We start from the raw sequence: 21,332 nt of genomic DNA, 5'->3' as shown, positions 1-21,332 counted from the left end.
GGTATGACCAGCATGACCAAACTAATCAATATCAATATGACCGATGACCGGCTTGACGAACATCTTGGTCAAGTTGGCCATGCTGACAGACCGTCTCCATCTAACCCCTCAAACTCACATATAAACCAACTGGTCTACCAGCATTCTGGTGGGTTCTTAGCTGGATGACCAGCTTTTTAACCTCCTTGACCATGTTTCATGTTTTTTTCCCCCATCAGGGTTGAAATGATGCTCAATTCTACATCATTTATGATGTGAAACTTTGGAGAGTCCTCATTTTGAGGTTGGCGACATGCCCATATAGGATACTCTGGGCCTAAGCCATTCATTACTATGGGGGGGTGGGGAATTCAAACCTGATTATTTTTTTTATAGGGGATAATCTTTTCCCATTGACAAAACCATCTGGGGACATAAGGATTTAAGAAACATGTTAATGTTTGATAACTGGATGACTCAAGATCTACAGCGGGATCTGTCTAAAAGGGAGCAGAATCAGCACACAGCCCGGACTCCTACTAGTACTTCAGGTGGCAGGGAATGATGGAAATGTAGAGACGTTGTTAGGCAGAGATATGCTTGTCAAGTTTTATTTCATGTTTTGTTTGTTTTCTTTAAGTACGGAGACTGAACATGAACAGTAAAACATAGGCAACACTCGTTCCAGTCCAACACCCTTCCACAAACCCTTCCCTTCCACTGTGACACCGGGGCTTCACACAGGCCTTGTCCGCGTGGTGTGACCTGGAATGGTTTAGTAGTGTTCTGTTTTTCCAACAGTGGCGCAGTTAAAAGAAATGAACGGGGCTAAACAACACTTCATTCTTTTTAAAGTGCTTTTGAAAGAGAGTCAAAACCTTCAGTGCAGAATGAAAAGCTGCGAACGGTGCCGGACCACCTGGCACGGTCAAAGGTGCTTGGACAAGTGCATTCAATTCTAAAAAATTTGAAATCTTTTTTTTTTTTCCTTTTTTTAGGTCAGCCCATGGGCGAGTGTACAGGCACATTATATAATTTATATTTTTTTATATATTTAATAAAATTAAAAAAAAAAGGGAACACTGCAGAGTTTTTCCAAATTGACTGCCCTCATGGATGTACTATTATTGTTTGGCCAAACTATTTGAAATGAACAAAGAAGTCATAACATACGACATAACATACTTTTTTAGGACAGCAGTAAGACTTAACATTAAGCATGTTACAATAAAGTGGTTATAACGTCTATGTCAGTAAAGCTGCTAATTTGCTAAAACTGTGCGCCTTTTCAGATCCCGGGGGCATCTCTTTTTTCCCGTTTTTTTTTCTGATGGCAGAAGAAGGTGTGAGTAAAGTCAGGTTAAGATTCTGAATGAACAAAATTAGAGGATTTTAAACAACCGAACAGAAGACGTCAAATTTCAAACTGCTGAGCAGAATACCATAGAGCCTCTCTTTCATATAAAAACTTTTTCTGTTTTTTTTTTTCTTCTTTTGTACAGAGAATAAAACTAAAAACGTCTCTAAAACACCAAATTTGAAATGCGGTAACATACAAGCCTGAAAATGTACAGTGTAAAGTGTCTCTACAGGACAATATATAAGCCTCTGTAATACAGATGACATTTTTACTGGCCTTAAATTACATAGTGCTTATCTCTCAGAGGAACATCTGTAGCTATCTGTAGATGTGTTTTACTGGGACCCTGTTCTAAACCTGCGTCTGTGTATGTGTGTGTTTTTGTGTCTGGGTGTGTGCGCGTGTGTGTGTGTGCATGCTGTGATGGGATGGTAAGGAACTATAGTGCATTCGGACATTACGTGAAAAGACACCATGGCATTCCTCTGGAAGCTTGTATTGGTCCAGTACACCCAATAAAAAGAAAAACAAAAACAGGAGGTTTATGGTGACCGACACTGGGAAACCCACCTGGGAGGTGGACGTTTTGGTGAAAGGCCATGAGAGAGAAAAGAAAAAAAAAAGATTATATATTAAATCTATTCATCACAATCACGACAACTGTTCACTGTCAAAAACAAAGTTAACAAGGTCCGTAACTGCCGTGAGGTCGTCCTCCTCCTCCTCATCTTCATCCTGAGCTGTAGGCCTCGGAGGGACCAGGCCGTTGTGCCTTCCGTGAGGAGTCCCACCATTTCTGCCCGTGTGCTTTGGCAATAAATCCTCCGAACCTCTAGGGGGCACCCTACCAGGCAGCTGGCTGAAGTCTTTAGCTCCACTACCTCTTTTTCCGTGTGCGTTTCTCATCTGCCTTCGCTCCACCTCCTCCATCTCCTCCTCCTCCTCTTCTTCCTCCTCCTCCTCCTCTTCCTCATCTGTCTCTATGCGGTTCAGCCGCTTTCGGACCGGCCGCTCTTCCTCGTCAGACTCTTCGCTCTCTCCTTCTTCGGCCGTTTCTTCCTCCTCGCCCTCCTCTTCCTCACTTGAACTCCTCTGCCGTTTCAGTTTTAGCGGTTTGTGCCTCTGTTTGGAGTCCTCTCTGGTCGACTCCCTCTTTCGGCCCTTCGGTCTCCTCTCAGAATCCTCCTCAGGCTCAGAGTCCTTGGAAAGGACGGATGCTGGAAAAATGGGAACATATTGAACAATGTTACTCATACAACAACCTAGTATGTATTGAGTCATTTGAAAATCCCATAGCTGTACCTTTTAAACTGAAACGCCTCATGGACCTGGCTCACTCATGACTCACTCACTCATACACTAACTCAAGTTGAGCAGGCTGAATATTCTCCACAAGGGTTCGCTATTAGTACAAGAATAGTTTTGGTGCTTCGCATCAATGACACTGTGTCCTCGTTTTTTTTTTACACCACTTGAAAAGACCCGGTTTTTCTTCACCTGAATATCACGTCATGAATCTCTATATGCCATAACTGTACTCATTTTCATATTTTCTCCCTGTACTTAGTGAACTAACCACAATCAAAACTCAGAACAAAACTGACAAGCCAGTTACAGCCTTCCGTTGTACAGTGAGAACGGTGGTGACAGTAAATTACTTAGATTACTAATTACTAGGAGATGGTGAAAAGGGTGTTTTTTGATCTTCTGGAGGGTGGTGGTGTTTTTTATTTTATTCCCAAAACTGGAAATATTTTTTTTTGGATTAAACTATGCTGAAGACCGCACTGACAGCTCAATGTCAACACGCTGCATACAAGCAGCTGTAAAGTTAGGATAACATTTCTATTTTATTGTTTTTGCCAAAATTACAATGTGATGTCTAATACTAAAGAACATTACAGAACCATGATAGTCAGTTACTAGTTAGTGACAGTCAGTTAGCTTACCAAGCGGACTTTTTATAACTATTAAATAAAGTTAAATGACATTAGGCAGGTATATAATACCGTATAGCGCTTGAATTCAGGATTAAAACATTCTGTGTAAAGAGAAATATGAATGTTCTTGTACACAAGCTATCATTTGCATTATCATTAGCATCTAATGCTGCATTAACTAGCTTGTTAGCTTTAGTGTTGGAAGAAATGATCATTAGAGGGTATGCATTGACATCACATGCCCAAACACTGACTTACTGTGCACTGACAAACACACATTTTTCAACATGCCTGCGTTTATAAGGGAAACGGCCAAACCGGAAATTAAACAAGTGATTATCTGCTCAGGTTAAAGGCAGTTGAACTCAACAGCAATCTAGCCAAGTTATTAAAGAGATCCAAGGTCCATGGATATCGATGTGCATCCAGAAACGTCCCGGTAACGGATCAAATCACACCTAATCAGAGGATAAAGCCTCATATCTGACACCACAAACTTGAGTTTTCTACTGTTTTCAGGCATGCTGCTAAATTCACCCATTTTTAGAGCATTACTTCACAGAAACTGTCGTCCTTTTTACTAAAGACTTTACAGGACCATGTGCTGTTTTGACACAGAGAATAACTTTAATAACTTAGTAAGGAAATTCAAAAAGGAATGAGAGGAGTGACCCTCACTGTTGGAGCTGGACAGTCGTCTGCGACGCGGAAGGCCAGTTTTCTGTTTGGGGGCTTTTTGTGACCCCTCAGACTCAGACGTTTCGCAGTAGTTGATGTGTGCGTTCTGACGCCGCGACCTCCGTCTCCTCATGTCTACATCACTGTCATCGAAGTCACTGGAGCCCTCAGTTTCTGCAGGAGAAACAGAAGAGTAAGAAAACATATTCTGTGCTGTTACATCCCAGGATGTACACTACATGGACAAAAGTATTGGGACACCTGCTCAGGCATCGTTTGTTCCGAAATCAAGGGTATAAAAAAAAGAGCTTTTGTTGGAGTAACTTTCTCTGTTGTCCAGGAAAGGCTTTCTACAAAATTGTGGAGCACTGCTGTGAGAATCTAATTGCATTCAGCGACAACGTTAGTGAGGTTAACCCACCTCTTTCCCAACTACCCAACTCATTCCAAAAGTATTGTATGGAGCACCATTCATCATTTCAAAGAACACAATTCCACTGCTCCACAGCTCAATGCTGGGGGCTTAAGCCTACCCCTGGCATTAGCCATGCTGCAAAATAAGTGTATGATTATCTGCCCCAGGGAGTCCTATTCTATTGGCAATACTTCTCTCCAGGGACTAGGCAAGCTGTGTGCGCATGTGCACATCTGTGTCAGCATCCCTACAGGATGACATCCATCAGTTTGGGTGGCCTGCAATTCGTGCCAAACTGGTCTCAAACTTGAAAATTGGCCTTTACCAACTGATACTGAAAAATGTGGGAAATTGCTTTTCCCAAAAGAAGAAAGTACAAACCCATCTCCTCCTCCTCAGAATCCAGAAGCTCTTCCTCCTCTGAAGAGCCTCTCTGTCGTCTAGTTGTTCTCCTTGTGCTTTTCTTGGCTTTCTGCTTTCTGACGTTGCGGGCTGTTTTTCTGGGTGGAGGTAGACGGCCCGGGCCGCTTGTGGTGCTGCCCCAGTCGCTCCCATCCCACGAGGCAGCATCCACCTCACTTGCTGCATCATCACCGGACACTACAAACTCTTCCTCCTCCATGCTGAATTCAATAAGAACACAACAAATCATACAGGTATGACTGATTACTGAGGTCAGGTTTCTTCATGCTGATAATTCAACTAAACCAATATCTAAACGTTTCCACTGTCCTCCCTGATCTATTCATTGATATTAAAATTTTCTCAGTTTCCGTCACCTTTTCTATATGTTAAAATGTTTGTCCCAACCTAAATCACAGCAAATCTTACCTAAAACTGTTAGTGGCTAGAATTACATAAAGAAAATAATATGTTACATAAAGCAAAATGCAGTTGAATGGTGTAACATCTGATATACTGAACCTCGCTCTCCCTTAAATACCAGAAAACAGTTCTGAAATCAAGGGACAGTGCAGATAATTACAGAGCTAAAGAAAGAGTACATCCACCACGCTGAGTACGTCTCCCTCACACTCAGCATGGTGCAGAGCGGGTGCGGGACAAGCGAGCAGGGGAGAACAGAGCCTTCCAGAGGCTTCTCTGCCGGGTAAGTCGATGCTGCAAACCAACGAGAGCGTGAACACTTGGAAGATCGCAACCCACCACCATGTAATAGAGGTAAAATCCTCTCCATGACATCATTAATTGGGGTGGTGTTACAGACGCAGCAGAACTGAATTTTCAACCACTAGCGGGCACATTTGCTAGGCTTGGAACAGCAAAAGTTTTATTTATCAGCAAAACATTATGTGGGACAAGTCACTTGTTTTAACTAAATGCCACAAAAGTATGTGTGTAAAATGGCTGTGGATTAAAAAATATGTTAATAAAGAGTTTACTTGCAAGTTCCTCAATTTTGTTTCTCATTTCTTCTTAGTATTAATTAAACTGCTTTTTTAATCAGTTGCAAAAGAAAACCCCAAAAATTCCAATATCAGCATTATATCAGCCATCAGCCACCCACCTAAATATTAGCATTGACCATAAAAAAAATAAAACATATATCGGCCCACCCTCCTATTTCACTAAACACCTAAACAACTGCACATGGAATTGCTTTTCAGGCCCTTTATTGTGCTACTTCTACTCCTTATTACTACATTGTTATTACATTATTATAACCTTCTCCAGGAGACTGACCTGTCGCTAAGCTGAAACTCATCCTCGCTCTCCTCGTCCTCCAAAGTGCTGTCGCTGTCTAGGTCGTTCAGTCGCCGGCGGCGTTTCCTCTTGCGAGGGGCGGAAACTTTCACAGGGCGCCGGTTCTCTTTATCCCCCTCTTTCTCCTTCTGGCCCGTGATGGTGGCCATATCTTTACCACGGCCCACAGCGGCTGGACATCATGCAGAAAATATTATTATTCTTTATTCCAAAGCGTACTAGTAAACAAACAGAAAGGCATATTTCATTGAAAGCTGTTCCCACCTCCTTCCTCGGAATTCTGTATGTCTTCCTCTATTGCCTCATCAATGGCTTCGTCAAAGTCATCAAACCTGGCAGTCGATTATGAATAAGACATTATGAACACAGTCTATGAAAATCTTGTCATGCCAGAAAAATGATTGTGCACATGTGGAGCACCTGTAGCTGATAGATTTTCTCTTTCTTGTAGATCTCCTCTCCAGGTTTTTATTCTTCTTCGTGTCTTTTTTCTTCTCCTGCTTTTTATCCTCTACATCAGCATCCTGCCAGGACACAGTGGAAGATATTCACTATTATTTATGACTCAATTAATAATGGATCATCTGATCTGTTCAAATAAGCATTGATAAATTAATTTACCTCTTGAAAGTATTTGTATCAGTGTATGAATGAATAAATTTATAAATATATATAAGGTAAAAAGACCTACTGGATTAGGTATGATGTTCTCCACACTGATGCCCACATACACCAGACGCTCACGTCTACAGATAAACAAACACAAGCAAAATATTTTAGGTCCAATACCAAAGTAAACAGTTCAGTTTGAGAAAGCAAATTTAGTATGCACGCATTACTTAAGCAGTACGTTCAGCATCAGCGCAATATCAGCAGTAACAGTGGACAAGATATCATGGGAATCTCAAAAGTCTCCACGGCTGACAAGATTTAACTGACCTGATCGTTTAAAATCGAACAAGCAATGTAATCTTCAGGATTTTACTTCACTTAACGTAATAAACAACAAATATAATCCTGGGCTCTGAGAGGTTCAATAATCTAATGTGCTACCACTGTGGCCCGGAGGTTACGAGTTTGAAACCCGAGCCACGCCACTTTGCCATCAGCATGGTGTTGGCCGGCACAGGCACCGCTGGTTTGGTGGAGCTGGGGACCCAATGCTTTCTCCAGAGCGTCTCTGCTACCTGGTTGGCAGGTTGAAAAGACGCTGTGGCTTTGCATGTATCTGAGAAGACATGTGCTAGGTCTTTACCCTCCTAGTGTTGGGAGCATTGCTAGTGCTAGGGGAAATTACAAACAGGTGGGTTACTTGGCAGTACCAAACTGTGAGAAAAACTTTCTAGAGGGGCTGTGGCCCTCAGGTTGAAAACCACTGGTACATAACATTATTTACATTATATGGAAGTTCTTTAGACTTCAAAAAGGTTCTTCCCACTCACACATCTCATTTATAAAAATCTTTTTTCATGACCATCTTTACAGTTTCCTCAAAATCAAGGATGGGAAGCAAGGTCTGTAAAAGTGGAGCTGTGGAGCATTCGTACCTCCTCTCAGCTCGTTCCCGTTTCTTCAGTGCTGTGTCCAGATTCAGCAGCTGCTCCTCCAGCTTCTCACACAGCAGCTTCTACACACAACCAAACACAGCCAGGTATGAGACTGTTCTCTCATCCACCTCGAGAAACCTGCTTAAAAAACTACAGTGAGGACTGACTTACATGTTGACAAGGAGGACAGAACCATTCCCCATCAGGGATGATCATCAGAGGAGGCCGCAGGCAGGCGGTGTGGTAGCCACTGTCACACAGGTCACACAGAAGAATCTGTGAAAGAAATGAGAACAACCTCATCAAACTGAACATCTCGCTCCAGAGGAGTTGAGGCATATCCATGTTGGTCAGTAAAATGGATTAGCATTTGGAATCAGAGCCTTTTGTGAGCTACTTTGTTTCTATCACTGTAAAAAAAGAAGCTCCATGCTGCCTTTTTTGTTGGATGTGCTCTCTGAGGAAGTGTTCACTCACATTCACACAATGCCCATCAATACACTCTTACAAATAAAGGTACTTCAAATGGTTCTTTGAGCAATGACATGGAAGAACCACTTCTGGTTTCATAAAGTTTGTAAAAGAGACGTGAGACCTTTGGAAGGTCTGAAGAACCTTTACTTGATGTAAAATTTCTATACCAATATAAAGGTTCTACGCTCATACATCTCTAGTACAAACATGCTTCTTTATAATCGAAAAGTGGTTCTTCTATGGCATCGTTCAAAGAACCATTTGAAGCACATTTATTTGTAAAAGTGTATTGATATGAATTGTGATCTGAAGGTAAGTGAACACTTGCTCAGAGAGCGCATCCAACAAAAAAGGCAGCCTTTTTTACAGTGATAAAAACACAGTAGCTTACAGAAGGATCTGATTCCAAATGCTGATCCATTTTACTGACCAACATGGATAAGCCTTAGCTCCTATATATTTTCTTATTTTATTTATCATAATTTATTTCTAATTTTAGCCCATTGAAGGCCAATTACCCAAGCCCTGCTCATGTAAACTCCCCAATCACTAGCAATGCCCCCAACAATGTAAAGACTAGCATAGGTCTCCTCCGACACATGTGAAGCCTGCCACCAGCTCTTTTCGAAAGTAGCCAGTTGGTAGCCAAAGGCAGCCAGTGTGCTAAAACAGCTAAGCTCCGATACACTAGCTAACAGATGCCTATGCTGACCAACATCAAACTAGGTGTGATGTGGGGAGGAAGTGCCTTCAACCTGAGAGAGCAAGGCCAACTGTGCTCTCTCTGAGTCCGGCTGCTGATGGCAAGCAGCATGACCCGGGATTCCAACCAACTGTCCTCGGATCATATTGGCAGTGCCTTAGTCCACTAGACTAAGGAGGTACCATTATTTCTAAGAGTGTGTGGACCCCCTTCACATTTATTTGTGAGAGAACTAACTTCCGGAGAACTATCAGCACTGTTTGATCATGTTCTGTTCATATTAAAATATACACAGCAGTAGTACTGAGGAAGTACGTTATTAAAGGAGGAGCATTTTGTTGATCTTAAAGGCTTTTGAATGATCAAGCATATTGTATAAGAGGAGCTTCAGCAATGTCTGCTTCCTGTACACTTGCAAAGAGCAAAGAGCTTTATGGCTCACCAGTTCAGGGTGGTTCGGGAGGCCGCAGTGTTTACAGGCATCTTCAGGCGGAGCCTCCTCAGAGGGCTCGGATTCTGACTCGCTTTTCTCCTCCTCTCTCTCAGACTTGTTCTCAGGCAGAACATCTCCCTGTGGGGCCACTTCCACTCTGCCCTGCTTTTTTGGTTTCGTTTTTGACCACCGAGGTCGCCGGTGCCTCCGCTTACCCTGGAACAACACATGGTACAAATTTTAGGGATGAAAATTATAATTCAGTAAGAAACAATTCAGCGCATCATGGAATCTCCCCCCCTCGATTTAATGGAGGAACTGTTGGCATAACATAGACAATGCACAAAGCCTCATTTACTCCATGTTTGCTCAATTTAGTCACTCCAAATTCTAAGCCATGTCTTTCCATCAAGAGAGCAGGACCAGCTGTACCACAGGACCACAGGATTCGAGACAGCAATCAATGCCAAGTTCACCTGTTATTAGAGAGTTAAGCTCAGCGCAAACCAAAACATTAATCTTAGGTTTGCATTTATTAAAATTAGCATGGTATTGTCTGGTCTAGTTATAAATATTATTATTAAATATTAAACAACTGTTGATGTCTGAACTCAACAGCAAAACAAATACCCCCCTCCCTTCATTAATCCTTCAGATGCTATAGCAGTGTCAACATGCCGGTGTCGTGACACATCCTACCCCCCACCCCCCCACCCCGACACATCCTGTCCCCTCTTGACATCATCTTGCAGAAATACCATTTAGGACCCAATACAGTGAGCAACGTCCCAAAGCGACTGCTTACTAGGACATATGTAATGTGTCCTAATTCGAATATGTGAATATGTAATTCACTCGGGGAGCATCGACGCAAATCGCTAGAGGTTACACAGCCGAGCTTATATTTTAGGTCCCCTTGATTGTATTAGCCATCATGCTACAAGTTAGCCAGTCGAGCTGATCCCCCTCTGATTGTATTAGCTAGCATGCTACCTGCAACGCTGTCAAGAAAAGAACACAGTAATCAAAAATATATATTTCCATTTATCTCAATCATGAATGACAAATTAATCACGTGGACAATTTCATCCACAGTCAGGAGAGATGACATGTCGGGGGATAGGCTGTAGATAACTGTTGCTAATATTTGTTAGCAAGCTAACAAACGCTAAAGGAACTAACTTGATATCGGATAGCAAGTGCACAATAGCTAGCTTTACCTGTTATCAGCTTTATATGCCAGCATAGCAACAACAATATAATATTGTTAAACTTACTAATATGTGATTCACATTTAATAAATATAGTTAAATAGCAACACTTTATCGAGATAAAAACTTCTCAGAAATGATGAGTAAATATCGTTCGATACATTTTATTCTGACATGTAAGTATGACAGCCGCGTGAAAATTAATCACGTGCGCGATTTTAACCAAAGAAGCAGTCGGATAGGATGTGTCACGAGACCAGCTACCAGCCTTGTCCAATATCGTCACCATGGTGTTAGCGCTCTAGCTAACGGCCTCATCCAACACCGCTACTGTGGTGTTAGCATGCCGGCTAATGGCCTTGTCCAAATATTACAATGGTGATGTTAGCGCTCCAGCAATAATCCCATTGTAAGAGCAAACATGGTTTTAGATTTCTGTGGCCATAAAACCATTTGTACGATCAAATATCATGACATAATGCACGAGAGAGCAACGTCATGGCAAATAATAGAATTCATTATACCAAAATCCAGAATATTGGGGGTCATATCTAATTCCATCTGTGGCCAATTTGTGCTACTCTAATTACTATGTAAATCATTATTGTTATTATGCCTTTTATTATTACTATTATGTATTACTATATAATGACAAGCAACGTTTTTAACACACATGCTGCTCATGACCCCCTATATTCTGGATTTTGGTATAATGAATTCTAGCATTCCACAATTCAGGCATGTCCCCCCCCTCTCTTTCAAAAAGCTTATGTCCATTTTTTGCCTTTTTTACATTTTGAAATAATGTGAATCTGGCAGTTGCCCTTTTTACAAAAATGTCCTGGTGACTGGACCAACAGAAATGCTCCAAAATGACTTGCTTCTCCAGTAAAGTTGCCATTTTGGAGATGCATATGTTTTCATACCTTCTGATCAATATTTCACATCATCCATATATTTTTTACACAGATAATTTTGTAGAAGTACAAATTTATCATGGATTTATGATGAGTTGTTTGTTTTAGGCTTACCCTGGCAGACTTGGCTGGTCCATCCTTGAGAATGTCCCTCTTGGGCAGCGTTTTCTCTTCTTCATGTTCTTTGTGCTCTTCAACCTCCCGTGCCGCAGGGGGCACTGTTTGTTTCTTCCCATGCTTCCTGACCTGAATCTCCGCCAGCTTTGGACTGGGCTTGCAGATTCTAGCTGACCTCCGCAGTGACCGCCGGTCTCCGGCCTGTACGTCCTCCCTTCCTCTCTCCAGCCGGAGTTCGGGCGTCCGTCTGTGCAGAGGGATTTTGATCTTTAGGCGGATTCCCTCCTTCTGCAGCTCTGATGACACTTCCTCATCGCCGTCATTAGCCGCTCCATCGCAGTGCATCTTACTCTGGTCCTCTCCTGTTTGCACTTTGGCCTTCATCTTCTCTGACTTTCTTTTTCTTGAGCTTTTATATCCTCTGCTTTCAATTCCTTGTGCAGCTTTCAGGCCACTTGTCTGCGCTGTCTTCGCCTTCCTCTTTTCAGCAAGCTCCTCTTCCACATTTCCCACAGATGATGTGACAGCTTCTTGTGTGGCCTTTGCATTAGGTGAACCTTGATCAACCGGGATAGATTTAATAACAGATTTCACCTCACTACTGTCCTTTTCGCTATCCTTTAGCTTTAGCAAAACCGGAGATAGTCCATCCACATCATCCACAGCAACCTTTCCAGAAGTTGAATCTTCACTCTCTGCATGCTCCACCTTAAGTGTTCTCTCTTCAATGAAGCTGGAATGATGAATACTGGAATTCTCAGGTATAAGACTTGGTTTTCTTACAAGGACAGACTGTCTTATATTCTCAGCAGGCGTCACATCGGCCTTGAACATCTTCCCGTCTCCATGCAGGCCGTTTCTATCCTTCGTGGGGGTGGTCAAAGGCTCAGGAAACGCTCTCTTTCTCTCAACTGGGCCCATAATCACCCCAATACCTACGTATTGATCTCTCTGAGCATTTTTGTTTGCTTCAGCAGACATTGTCTTCTCATGAACTGATTCAGAAGCTGGCTTTTGCAGGTTTTCCGTACCTATGCTAGGAGCCATAGGCAAAGTCTTGTTTTCTCCAACATGTTCCCTCCCAGTCTGCTGATCCTTAGGCGCCAAAACTGCCGGATTGCGAACGATTATACCCCCAAGGCTAACGCTCCCGTTGTTGCTGACGTTATTATTGTTGTGGTTGATATTGCCGTAATGGCTGTTGTCATAACTGTCGCTCCTTTTCAGCTCCCTCTTTTTCAGGGGTATCTTAGCCTGCTGGTCATTTTTTATGGCCCGCTCCACATCCTCGGCTTTCTTGTCCTTGTAGGCTTCGGTCTTGGTGGGAAGTTCCTGCTTCAGAGAGCCCGGTGCCATGACAACGGAGATGGCGTTCCAGTGTCTAGGAGAGTCCCTCGGCTCATCCTTCACTAGGCTCTTAATGGTGCTAACTCTATTGTCTATAATGGGAAACTGCTCAAACTTAGACTTTTCAGTGCCAGCAGGCTTCGATTCAAGCTCATCCTTTCGCTCTTCTTTTAGTTTAAGAGGTCCAGTCGATCCCGCCTTTTTAATATATTCATTCATTGGCAGGCTTTCTTCTTTAATAGCGTCTTTGGAAACCACGGTTATCTGTTTGCTGTCCTCTTCTGATGTACACTCTGCTTGGCCAGTACTCTTCTTGCCTTTAATGTTACCTTTGGGGAAACATATAATCCACAGCTAAATTAACAACATATTGATACAAACATTTTCTGCAAAAGTCATACAAAATAGAATAGAAAATGAAGGACAACTGCTAAATGTTTTTATATATACATATATAAAATATATAAGTTTGTGTTAGTTTAACCATTTCAAGTTCTCTCCTGGAGGAAGGCCAGTATTCCCACGGTTTCTATCCAACACCTAGTTTATCTAATCAATCCTTCATTAAATTAGATCATGTGAGCTGCTGGCAGTACTGAACAAATTCCTACAGAGTCTGGAGTTCACAGAAACACTCAGCATCCAAACCTGTGTTCCTCCAACTGTGTTCTTCTAATCAACAAATCAATACCTTTACTGACCAAGAGCACATTCTGACCACTGACCTGATGCTCCTCCAACTGTGTTCTTCTAATCAACAAATCAATACCTTTACTTACCAAGAGCACATCCTGACCACTGACCTGATGTTTATTTGGGTTTATTCTAATGTCATATAGAGTTTTACAGGAAACACACTCACTGACCACTGACTTTATGTTTATTTGGAATTATTTTAGTGTCATTTGGAGTTTTACAGGTAAAAACAGTACCTAAAATATTTGCACATCCCTGCATATGTTCTTGGGTATTACTTGTTATACAAATATGAATAATGCACGTTTTTATTACCACTGACGCAGATCTCCTCCGTTGTCTCCTTCTCCTTTTCTTCCAAGCTTCCAGAAGAACCATCCTGTTGCTCCTGGTCCATTACTGGTGGGTCCAGCTTGGCTTTAAGTGCCTCCAAAATATCTGCCAGGTCATTCCTATTCCTACATGAAGACAATTGATACTGCTCTACAATTGACAGGTTTTAGAACTGTGCAGGCATAGATTAGAGTATTAGAGACTACTAATGCATACTAAGGCATACAGAGATCGCCACAACTCATCAGTTAATCTAAAAACATGCATCTACAATTGTACTGCATCTAATGCAATCTGTACATTACACCAATGTGTATATATATATATATATATATATATATATATATATATATATATATATATATATATATATTATATTATACATTATATTTTATTTAATATCACATAAAAAGAAATGAACTTGGAATGGAATGGAATCCATATTACAGATACTAATTGAGTACTGTAGCCCCAGTATTGGGGCTGATACCTTAGCATCAGCGTATTTTTATAAAACATAATGCTGTCTGGCCTTATATTTGGCCTGCCACATGAGCCAAAGGCCCAGTGAGACTTCATCGCTTACCTGACAATGCACTTCCAAGAAGAACCATCCAAATCATCCTGCTCCTCCACATAAACCCTCACATTCTGATCCTGGTCCAACTGGAACCAGTACAACAGCCCTTCCCTGTCTCTACCAATAGGCTGCAAGCGCATCTGGTCTGGGTCTTCCTCATTGACTGCTGTCTTAAACTTGAGGTTATCATCAAACTGGCATTCACATAAATACTGTAAAATACAACAAAGACAAACAACATGCAGTCAACAGTCAAAAACAAGTTATTGCATATTGAGGCCAAACATTAATACTAGTACACTAGTACACTACACACAGAAGACCCCAAAACAATATGTAATTAAAGTATAATAACAAATATACTGTTATATTTTACACATTATTAGCCTTCATTGTTTACCTATAATGACACACACTCGTAATACATTTACTTTTTAGTTTTAGTACTAATAAATTATTACAATGTAGTACATTAATAGTTATATAATAAATTGTACTACTTGTACTCAACCTAATAATTAACACTATTTACTAAGTATAAAAGTATTTACTGAATATGAATTTTGGCAAATCACTAATCTTAGATATAAAACTGTACAAATGCAGTACAGTACAGTGAAAGTGAAGAGAGAAAGTAATGACAATTGTAAGTACTTTAAGAATATCAGTTTTGAACTCCATGGACATCTCCGGATAGCCTTTCCTCTCCAGCTCCCATGCCCAGGTGCTGTTAAACTCCTGACACACCTGGATTAAAAATCAGGACAAAACAGCTGTCTGGGAACACTGGGTCTATGGTTAGCATATGGGTAATAGCCATATCATATCTGACAAATAAATGCATAACACTTCCCTGAAGATACACACCTCGTAATAAAATCAATTCGGACATCCAAAAGTGATCAAAGCAGAACTTACCCTGACCAGATACTTTTCCCATCTCTCTGATGACACAGTCTTGCCGAGCTTGCGCAGCAGTTTGACATGGAGCTCAACAAGAGGTTGTGGAACTGTCAAATTCCAGATCATGTGTAAGTTAATACTCATTTGTACAGTAAGGTAATACTGCTCACTTTGTAGGGTGTACTGCCACGGCCTTCTGCATGCACAGCTTCTATCCCAAGGCCAATACGAGAACTGAACACTGCCAAAGCGCAACCCTGACAGTTTAGGACCTGCTAACAACTACATGCACTGCGCTGTTTACATTCCAACAGCACCTTAGTATATAAAGGTAAAGGTAAAGGTGCACGTATTTGTCACTGTACAGTGTGGACTGTACAGCGAAATGTGTCCTCCGCATTTAACCCATCTGGTAGTGAACACACACTCACACACACACATGTGTTAGGGGCAGTGAGTACACACACACACCCAGAGCGGTGGGCAGCCAACTCCAGCGCCCGGGGAGCAGAGGTAAAGGGCCTTGCTCAAGGGCCCAACAGTGGCAGCTTGCCGAGCCCGGGAATCGAACCCACAACCCTGTTATCAATATCCCGGCGCTCTAACCGCTGAGCCACCACTGCCCCAATATATATACATTCCTAACCCGATTACTTGTTTAAAGAGCCACTGCAACCTTGTAAAAGATTAATATACTCAGATAAATATTTATCTGCTGCTATATGGCTAGCACATATTATACATTTAAAATTTGATCATATTTATGATTTTACATGACTTTAACAATTCAGTAAATGTGGGATATTCTCAGATTTTATTTATTATATTTTACCATCTGCTATATAACTAAGATTTTGTTATTCAGATTTTATTTCTGTATGCTAATTTATTGTTGTTTAACCCCTTTGAACATTGAAGGCCTGTTACCCAGCAACGTCTATATATTATTCAGTCTCTTCTAATTAGAATACATTACAAATGATTCAGTATCTAGTATAAATAATGTGGTATCTACAATAAATGATTCAGTATATAATACAAATGATTTTCTAATTATAATGAAATTAATATGTAACCTATGTCATTTAATACTGAGAATCTGAAGTATGGGCACACATCCGGGCCTTTAGGGTTTAAAGGTTTAAACGGTCAGGACTGCTACTCAAATTCCTTGTACGTTGTGCTACGACAATAAAGGGACCTATTTGTCTATTTATCCATCTATCTGTCTATTCCTCCATCCATCCATCCATCTTTCTATCTGTCCATCTAAGACTGCATAAGCAACTCTTTGGGCTCTTTTCTACCCAAATTTCTATTTTTAACTAATTAAACTTGCTCTATAATTAAAATTACATTTAACAGAATCGTTTCTCTTGTAGGGAGCAGCCATACAGGTCCCCACAACGTCAAAAGAAGCATGTTTTCAAGTGTGTTTTAATGGCCCATTCAGTCCCCGCAAAGAGCTTAATACAAACCCGCTCACACACAAAGAGGAAGTTTCACAGAAAGTTGTGCGCATGCGCAACCTCCCTCTATTCGCCCTGTTGCTAAACAGAATGTAAATATGAGGCCGGTTTACGGCCAAAAACACACTGCCTGTGTCCCCAAACGACCAACATAGTCATGTAATCACTGCGTGTGAACGATGGCCACCAAAACAACCACTGTCACTGTGCATAAAGTGCTGTAATTGTGGTGTAAATGTGCCACAAAATCCCAAAGCCAAGCAGCCTGTAGTTACCCAATGGAAAATAACACCTGACAACCAGCGGGCTAACGTTAGCTAGCTGAGCTGAGAGTAAATAAACACAAAATGCCGCGATCACGCATTTATGCTGTAAAATAGGGTGTAGATTGGCAACAGCGGGGCTTCTTAGTCTTTAGCTAACCCAGAAACGACAGTACTGGCCTACAACAGCACCATGATGATGAGGATGAGGATGGTGGTGGTGGTGGTGGTGGTGATGATGATGGAGGAGAGAGACCCCACTCTCTGCCATGTTTGTTTCTGCTCCTCACCTGCCGATGTGTCCCGTAAGTATCGCTCCATCTCAGGGAAGGTGAGCTCGGGCAGGTCCAGGGCGGCTCCGTAGCGCTCCAGAAACGAGCACACCACGGCGAAGCTCGGACACGAACCCGGCGCAAGAGCCGGCGCAGCGGCCGGAGCAGCCATGTTTTCCAGCGGGGTTTTTTTTACCCACACACACACATACACACTATCCGCACACACTGTACACGCACACGTTTGTATTCCTGTATTTGTGGGGTGTTTCCATTGCCTTTTGTATGACTAGCTGTGCAATACCTAACCCAGCCACTAACATTCAGCTCAAAAACATGAGGAAATATTTGCTTTGATGTATATGTTCGAATAAAAGCTCCGAGATGTATAAATAAACAAAGAAGTACATATTTTAAAATCAGCCAAATGTCCCAATATCTCATCAGTGTGAAACTGCTAGGCTTTTCAGTATCCTGTATGAACATCTAGTCCCCACAACGAACTAAAACACTGCCCATATTTCCCCTCAACACCGTCATTCACGATCTGCACACTTTGTGGATCACAGCTTGACCAGGCCTGTAACTTCTACTGCATGTAACTTTGCATAAAGGTGCCAGGCTATTAAAAACATGCAGTTAGAATGCAAAACAAGGCATTTATCTATCAGCATAGCGTAGCATGGGTCTCGGCTCAGCACTAGGGGCATCTCTAGCAGTGTGTCGCAGCAGAATCGGACATATTTTATAGCGCGTTTATATGATTTATATATGTCTTAATTCGCAGTAATTATTCTCAGGCCCACTCCTGATGAAAGCCATGCTGTGGCCAGGCCGGTAGGCGCCCGCTGATTGGTTGCTGGTGTGTGACGCAGACGTGGGCGTGTCCACCAGGCTCGGCCATGTTCGTCATTATTATTGTGTTGCGGCCGAAAAGCAGCAAGATCGAGCTGCTGTCAGTAGAAGGAGAAGAAGGAGAAGAAAGAGAAGGAGAAGGTTTGTTTTGGCGCGACAGACTCGTTTTTCCCTTATTTGAGATTACAACAAAGCATTACGGATTTAACCACAGAATGTATTTGCATGTAATTAGCAGTAGGAGCCCGCAGGTTGCCTCCTGTTGACTGTAGGTGCCTCCACAGTACTCCTCTCAAAGCTGATCGCTAACTTTACTAGTCCTACAGTTTCAGTTGAAAACATAGCTAGATATTCCACAGCTTTCAGACCTCTTTTAAAAGTGATTTTGGTTGTTGTGCTGTGAAATGCATGCTTCTGAAGTAAGTTATGCTGCAGAAATACTTCTCGTAGGTTTATTTGGGGACTTTTATTAGGACTTTTACTAGGACTTTTATTATTGAGCTACACCAGTAAAGCAGCATTCTCCTGTAGCTCTGTTAGGCATAATGTAAGCTTAATGTAAGACCTACATCTTTCTACATAGGTTTAGATACTGTGAGAAGTGATTGCTGTTCATTGCACTTCTCTTCTGGTAAATCAAACGTCTATCAGAATAGATCATAACATAAAAGGTAAATATTGGCATGTTACATAAGTATACAATTATAAATGATTGATTATTGATATATATCAATAATCAATCATTATGTGTTGGTGTTATACCCAGAATTGGCACCAGTACCTGGTGGAAGGCGAAGGGTATCCATGCCCCATTATGAAGCAGCTCATTGAATTTTAGTGACCAGATGTTTAAAACGTCTGTTGTTGACATCAACATGTATTACATGCATACCTTTAATCAAGCTCTCCTTCTCTCCTTTGTTAAAGAGCCATGACATCCCCAGAAATTGCATCCCTGTCCTGGGGCCACATGAAGGTGAAAGGCTGCTCCTCCACCTACAAAGACTGTAAAGTGTGGCCTGGTGGCAGCCGAGAGTGGAACTGGAGAGAGACTGGGACAGATGTGAGTGTTGTTTCACCCCTATAGCAACTAAACGAGGACATGATACTTTGTCCCACTTTACCTTTAAGCCTTTGAACACTAGGCTTCAGTTAGTTGACTTGTCTAAAGATGCATTATTCAGCAAGGGGGGGGGGGGTACTGTAACTGTTATTCTGTAACTAATGAATTGTTCAGCATTTTCTCTGAATTATTCAGTAAATACAAAAAAAATACTGAAAATACTTCTTCAGAAAAGATATTTCTTCAGATGCTATAGTATTTAATAGATTTTATTTATTTAAAAGGTGCCACTGATGAATGTTGAGTTATTAAAATTGAGTTATTAAAATTCACAAGTTACTCGCTGTTAAACGTCACATCTCCCAGCATCATCCAGGTGTCCAGCCAGCTGACCTGGAGGAAATCCTGAGGAAAGGAGTCGAGACACTGGTCATAGGAAGAGGAATGAGTGAAGCGCTTCAGGTGATGTACACAACTTTACCGCACCTTATATAACCACATCTAAAATAGATAACAGCAGTGTAAAGCTTCCACGCCTCCTGAGAGTGCAACAGGTTAGGTTAGGTAATGCCAGATTTTTTTTATGATGATTTTTTTTAATGGCAGAAAAAGTGAAAATGTTAAAATGATTATTGTGGCTTTGAGGTCTGAATGAAAATATAAGAAGGAGAACAGTATGTTTTGTAATTCTTTACAGTAACTTCATGTACAAGGAAGTGTGGTGCATTTATAAACAATACAGTCCAATTACACGGTCACTTATTCATTTATTACATCCATTCATTAAGGATCCTGGTGCTTCCCTAAGCCATGAATAGACAAACACACATTTCTTCATTTCAGCAAACAAACACAATGTTGTATATACAACAACCAGCCATAACCTCAACACCACCTGCCTAATATTGAATAGGTCCCTCTTGTACAGCCACAACAGCTCTGACCATTTGAGGCATGGACTCCACAAGACCTCTAAAGCATTCCTGTGGTATCAGGCACTAAGATGGTAGCAGCAGCTCCCTTGGTATGGTTCATTTGGGCAAGTGTGAATACAGGTATCACACTCCAAAAGACCAAAGGGGTGGTCTTGGTCTGGTCCTAAACGAACTGTGAAGCTGTTAGTTTGTTGTGAGAACGTGATTTGACTTCACTCCGACCCAACTGTCCGGTGTACTCTGCATGTTTGAGCTAATCAGCTCTCATAGCCAGGTGTGAACCCGGTATAGTGCCCAGATAATTCATACAGCTATTAACTCCCCAGAAATATGCTGTAGTGCAAAACACAGGACCTTCCTCCTGTATTGATTTTGCTTCCAGACAGGTCTGACCAATAAGCGGAGAGAACATTCTCATGTGGTCTGTTCTGATGCATTTGTGTGAGATTATAGTCTCTGAGTGAGAACTAACCAAACCAATGGAAAATCTTCACTGATTCAGAGTAATCTATAGGTGTAAAAACATTGAAAAAAAGTCCTGCAGGTTGCGAGGTGTGGCATGCATATCATCAGTGCGTCAATGTTCTGGCTAACTGACATATAGTTACTGTAAAGCATTACCAGAAGTTTCAATAGTTCTTGAATGAAGAAGAAATCTTCACCGGAATAATACTTGTAGGTTTTTTTTTTTTAATTTCCACTGAAATGAAAGGTAGACAATGCTAGTGTCTTCCTGCCCCAGGTGCCACCCTCAACTGTGGATTATGTAAAGAAGCAGGGTGTGGACGTAAAAGTGCTGCAGACTGAAAAGGCTGTGAAAGAATACAACAACCTGGCCGGACAGGGGGCTAAAGTTGGAGGAGTCTTCCACTCCACCTGCTGAACACGACCTGGCCATCCATACCAAGCCTTAAATTCTCAACAGGACATTTTAGGAAGGGGGGGGGGTACTCAGTACAATTGATGCTGTAAAGAAGTGTGTTTTTGTTATACTGTGTCCTTAATTCTTTACAAACGGCAGACTTTACTACAGATACAAAAAGGAATGTTTATTTAAATGGAAGTACTACCGATGAGTAACTATTTTTGTTGGATTTTTTTTTTTTTTGAAAAAATAAAG

General features: G+C 41.5%; 2 protein-coding genes across 2 annotated transcripts; one reads left to right on the top strand and one right to left on the bottom strand.

Annotated features, from left to right (window-relative positions):
• Positions 1–560: 560 nt before the first annotated feature.
• rsf1a (remodeling and spacing factor 1a) lies at positions 561–17,570 on the bottom strand. The gene is made up of 16 exons (XM_072695109.1): positions 17,378–17,570; positions 15,371–15,462; positions 15,107–15,199; positions 14,459–14,664; positions 13,855–13,997; positions 11,494–13,172; positions 9,261–9,467; positions 7,813–7,917; positions 7,642–7,721; positions 6,786–6,840; positions 6,515–6,618; positions 6,359–6,426; positions 6,074–6,266; positions 4,754–4,995; positions 3,958–4,131; positions 561–2,556 (listed from the first exon to the last, which is right to left on the bottom strand). Exons 1-16 carry the CDS (start codon positions 17,529–17,531, stop codon positions 1,991–1,993), a joined length of 4,161 nt encoding a protein of 1,386 aa, XP_072551210.1. The 5' UTR covers positions 17,532–17,570; the 3' UTR covers positions 561–1,990.
• A 675-nt stretch (positions 17,571–18,245) lies between these two features.
• On the top strand, positions 18,246–21,331 carry aamdc (adipogenesis associated, Mth938 domain containing). The gene is made up of 4 exons (XM_072694895.1): positions 18,246–18,355; positions 19,142–19,277; positions 19,644–19,739; positions 20,955–21,331. Exons 2-4 carry the CDS (start codon positions 19,146–19,148, stop codon positions 21,093–21,095), a joined length of 369 nt encoding a protein of 122 aa, XP_072550996.1. The 5' UTR covers positions 18,246–18,355; positions 19,142–19,145; the 3' UTR covers positions 21,096–21,331.
• Position 21,332: the final 1 nt, after the last annotated feature.

Source organism: Salminus brasiliensis, chromosome 13, assembly GCF_030463535.1.
Source record: "Salminus brasiliensis chromosome 13, fSalBra1.hap2, whole genome shotgun sequence".
NCBI lineage: Eukaryota > Metazoa > Chordata > Actinopteri > Characiformes > Bryconidae > Salminus > Salminus brasiliensis.
This window is presented reverse-complemented; position numbering and strand designations above follow the sequence as displayed.

Coding starts and splice junctions, on each gene's coding strand:
- rsf1a (XM_072695109.1), bottom strand. CDS start 17,531: ATGGCTGCTCCGGCCGCTGCGCCGGCTCTTGCGCCGGGTTCGTGTCCG. Junction 6,427..6,514: donor AGAAAATCTATCAGCTACAG/GTGCTCCACATG, acceptor ATCGACTGCCAG/GTTTGATGACTTTGACGAAG. Junction 2,557..3,957: donor ACGACTGTCCAGCTCCAACA/GTGAGGGTCACT, acceptor CCATTTTTCCAG/CATCCGTCCTTTCCAAGGAC.
- aamdc (XM_072694895.1), top strand. CDS start 19,146: ATGACATCCCCAGAAATTGCATCCCTGTCCTGGGGCCACATGAAGGTG. Junction 19,278..19,643: donor GGAGAGAGACTGGGACAGAT/GTGAGTGTTGTT, acceptor CACATCTCCCAG/CATCATCCAGGTGTCCAGCC. Junction 19,740..20,954: donor GAATGAGTGAAGCGCTTCAG/GTGATGTACACA, acceptor TTCCTGCCCCAG/GTGCCACCCTCAACTGTGGA.